This window comes from Solanum dulcamara, chromosome 8, assembly GCF_947179165.1.
Source record: "Solanum dulcamara chromosome 8, daSolDulc1.2, whole genome shotgun sequence".
Lineage (NCBI taxonomy): Eukaryota > Viridiplantae > Streptophyta > Magnoliopsida > Solanales > Solanaceae > Solanum > Solanum dulcamara.
The window spans coordinates 70,761,322-70,764,274 of record NC_077244.1 but is presented as its reverse complement, the minus strand read 5'-3'; the positions used below and the strand labels follow the sequence as shown (position 1 = coordinate 70,764,274).

General features: G+C 30.9%; 1 protein-coding gene across 1 annotated transcript; it reads left to right on the top strand.

The window, feature by feature from the left end:
• The first annotated feature begins 995 nt into the window (after positions 1-995).
• Positions 996-2,664, top strand: LOC129900981 (tetraspanin-8-like). Its single transcript, XM_055976083.1, has 2 exons — positions 996-1,578; positions 2,187-2,664. Exons 1-2 carry the CDS (start codon positions 1,081-1,083, stop codon positions 2,487-2,489), a joined length of 801 nt encoding a protein of 266 aa, XP_055832058.1. The 5' UTR covers positions 996-1,080; the 3' UTR covers positions 2,490-2,664.
• Positions 2,665-2,953: the final 289 nt, after the last annotated feature.

Here is a 2,953-nt window from a genome sequence, read left to right as displayed (position 1 = left end):
AGCGATGGAGATTCGTGCTGATAACATGTTATAAAATAAATTTACTTGGCAAAATAAGAAGGAGAAAAAAAAAAGAAGAACAGAAGGGAGAAAGCCGTGTATGTATCTCTGTATTTCCTTTACATTGCAGAAGAAAGCTATATTTATAGACATAAAAACAAGTGGAAAAAAAATTCAAGTGGGCAACTTGCCCACTTTTGAGGGCCTACTTGAAAAAAGACATCTATATCATAAAAATAAAGACGATAATCTCCTCTTACTTTTTGTAACCAATCTACTTAAGTATCATCTCATCCTTGCAAACTTGGTTGGAGATTAAAATAACATTTTGTTTTCCTGTACTTACTAAAAACAACTCATTAATTAGACCTTTTTTTCAAAAAAAAAATACCCCTCCCCCAATTTATATGATTCACTTTTTTTTTAATTTATCCAAAAAAAGAATGACATATTTCTATTTTTAGTATTAACAATTTAACTTTAAAATACCCGTTTACTCTTAATAAAATGATTTATAGTCACACAAACATTTATCACTTATATTAAATCACAAGTTTTAAAAGACTTTATCTTTTCTTTCTCATACTCTATGTAAGTTCAAGCTACATTATATAAAATAAAACGGATAGGAGGGAATAGAAAACCAATTTCACAACCGTGTAAAAACAAATATGTAGAACAAAGGAATACTTTACTCCATTTCACGTTATTAATTAACAATCATTCATCAAAAAATAAATATTATATATATGGCATTAATTACGTACGTAATATAACGTAATGCACACGCTTTAAATTTTAACCGTGGGTGGACTCCTTTATTAACGAAACAGTAAAAAGTAAAAAACATTTTTGTCCATACAAGACTTTCTTCCATTTTCCACCTTTTTTTGCGCATTTATTTCACTCTCCTCCATAGCTATCCAACAATATACAAAACGAAAAATAAAAACTACGTAATAAAGAACAAAAAAACTGATCAAATTTCTTGGGTTGATTCCTAAGAAATCCGATCATTCATATTGTTCACATTACTAGCAAATTATTTTTTTCACAACTCCAAAAAAAAAAAAAAAAAAAATGGTTCGTGTAAGCAATTTCGTAATCTCACTTGTTAACGTGTTAAACTTTATGGTTGCAATAATGGCCTTAGGATTTGGGCTTTGGTTTAAAGTAGATGCAGCCCAAAGCCTTTGTCAAAAATCATTATACATGCCATTGTTCATATTTGGGGGTTCACTTCTTGTGCTTTCATTATTGGGATTCATTGGATCTTGCTGCAGAGCTTCGTTTTTCTTGTGGATTTATTTGTTTTTCTTGTTTTTGTTCATTGTTGGGATGATTTGTTTGTCTATTTTCACCATTTTGGTGACTAATAAAAGTGTGGCCAAGGCTTTGTCTGGTAAAGGAGGTAATGATGCTAAATTTGGAGATTGGGGAAATTGGTTAGAAAAACACGTTTTGAATGATCAAAATTGGGGAGAAATTAAGAGTTGTATGGCTACTTTCAAGTATTGTCAAATTATGCCTCGTGGAGAATCTGCTGATTTTTACAAATATAGCCTACCCGCTGCTCAGGTTTCATTTTTTTTTTCTTCAATTTTTACATGTTAGTGTTTTCTTAATATGTTATGAAATGATGCGTAACAACAATCAAAACTATTCAAATCTTGTTCGACTTAAAATAACGATTCAACCTGTTCAATATTACCTAACTTCGTCTTCTTTTTAAGTTCTTTTAAATATATATATTTTCAATCTCCAAATCTGATTTTGTATGTTTGATTTTGGGGTTATATTTTGACATTTTGGATTACACTATTTGACCTGTATTGACCAGAAATTTTCATCGATTATCCACTTGGGGATAATTATTTAGTAAATAATTATCTCTTAAAATTTCTTTTGCAATTTATTAATTTTTTAGACCACGGTGCAAAGAGTTTTCTTCTTTTGAAATAAATTGAAAATCTTATAAGAACATGTTAGATGATGATCCAAAATTTTATAGTTATTGTAACTATTGGATTTTGTCTATTGAAAAATATATGAGCAAGCATTACATATGAGTCTAATAATTTTTTTGAAAAAATAATTTCCTAAAAGCTAGCTACCCAACTGCGCTTCATCCCATTCCATTGGATCGATTTTGCCACCACTAATTTTATTTATTTTTGTGGGAGCAGTCAAGTTGTTGCAAACCACCTACTTACTGTGGCTTTGAGTTCACCAACGCAACACACTGGACCATGCCAAAAACAGGGCCAGCCGTACCAGACAGTGACTGCAAGACTTGGAACAATGCACAAAATGAGCTCTGCTTCGACTGCCAGTCGTGCAAGGCATCATTTCTCGAAACCATTCAGAAAAATTGGAACAAAATGGCAATCTTAAACTTTTGTATATTCGTTTTTATAATCATCATTTACTCTATTGGTTGCTGTGCTTTGAGGAACAACAGATCAAAGGGATACAGACCATACCCATAATTTTATTTTATTTTTTCTAAGTGATAAGAAGGAGCTTATTATTTGGCTTAAGGCTAATTAACTGTGACACCAATGCTGCATTCTTGTTTGTGAGAAGGACTTGAGAACCATTTGTTAAACAATCTGTAAATTTCAATTTGTATTGATTTGTAAAATTTTAGGAATTTTATACAATCACCACTTCTGTACTGATACCAAGTCTTCTCTTAACAAATAAATATTTCGTGAGCAGGATAGTTATATTAGATTTTGGCGTATCACTTGTTATTCAATAAATATTTTATGATAGTTCATGTGATAACTCTATTAATGGAGCTTTGTATCTTCTATGAATAAGGACAGAAAAGAGAGAAGATTCAGACGAGAGAGGAGAGAAAGAAGAGTGGTTACATTGCTCACTATACAACTGATTACAACTTACTTTACATGTGTATAAGTGTGTTGTATTTATAGAGCACTCATAG

What these genes read in the sequence shown, in the direction of transcription:
- LOC129900981 (XM_055976083.1), top strand. Translation starts at nt 1,081, where the DNA reads ATGGTTCGTGTAAGCAATTTCGTAATCTCACTTGTTAACGTGTTAAAC. An exon ending in ATAGCCTACCCGCTGCTCAG is followed by an intron (nt 1,579 to 2,186) that starts GTTTCATTTTTT and finishes TTGTGGGAGCAG; the next exon opens with TCAAGTTGTTGCAAACCACC.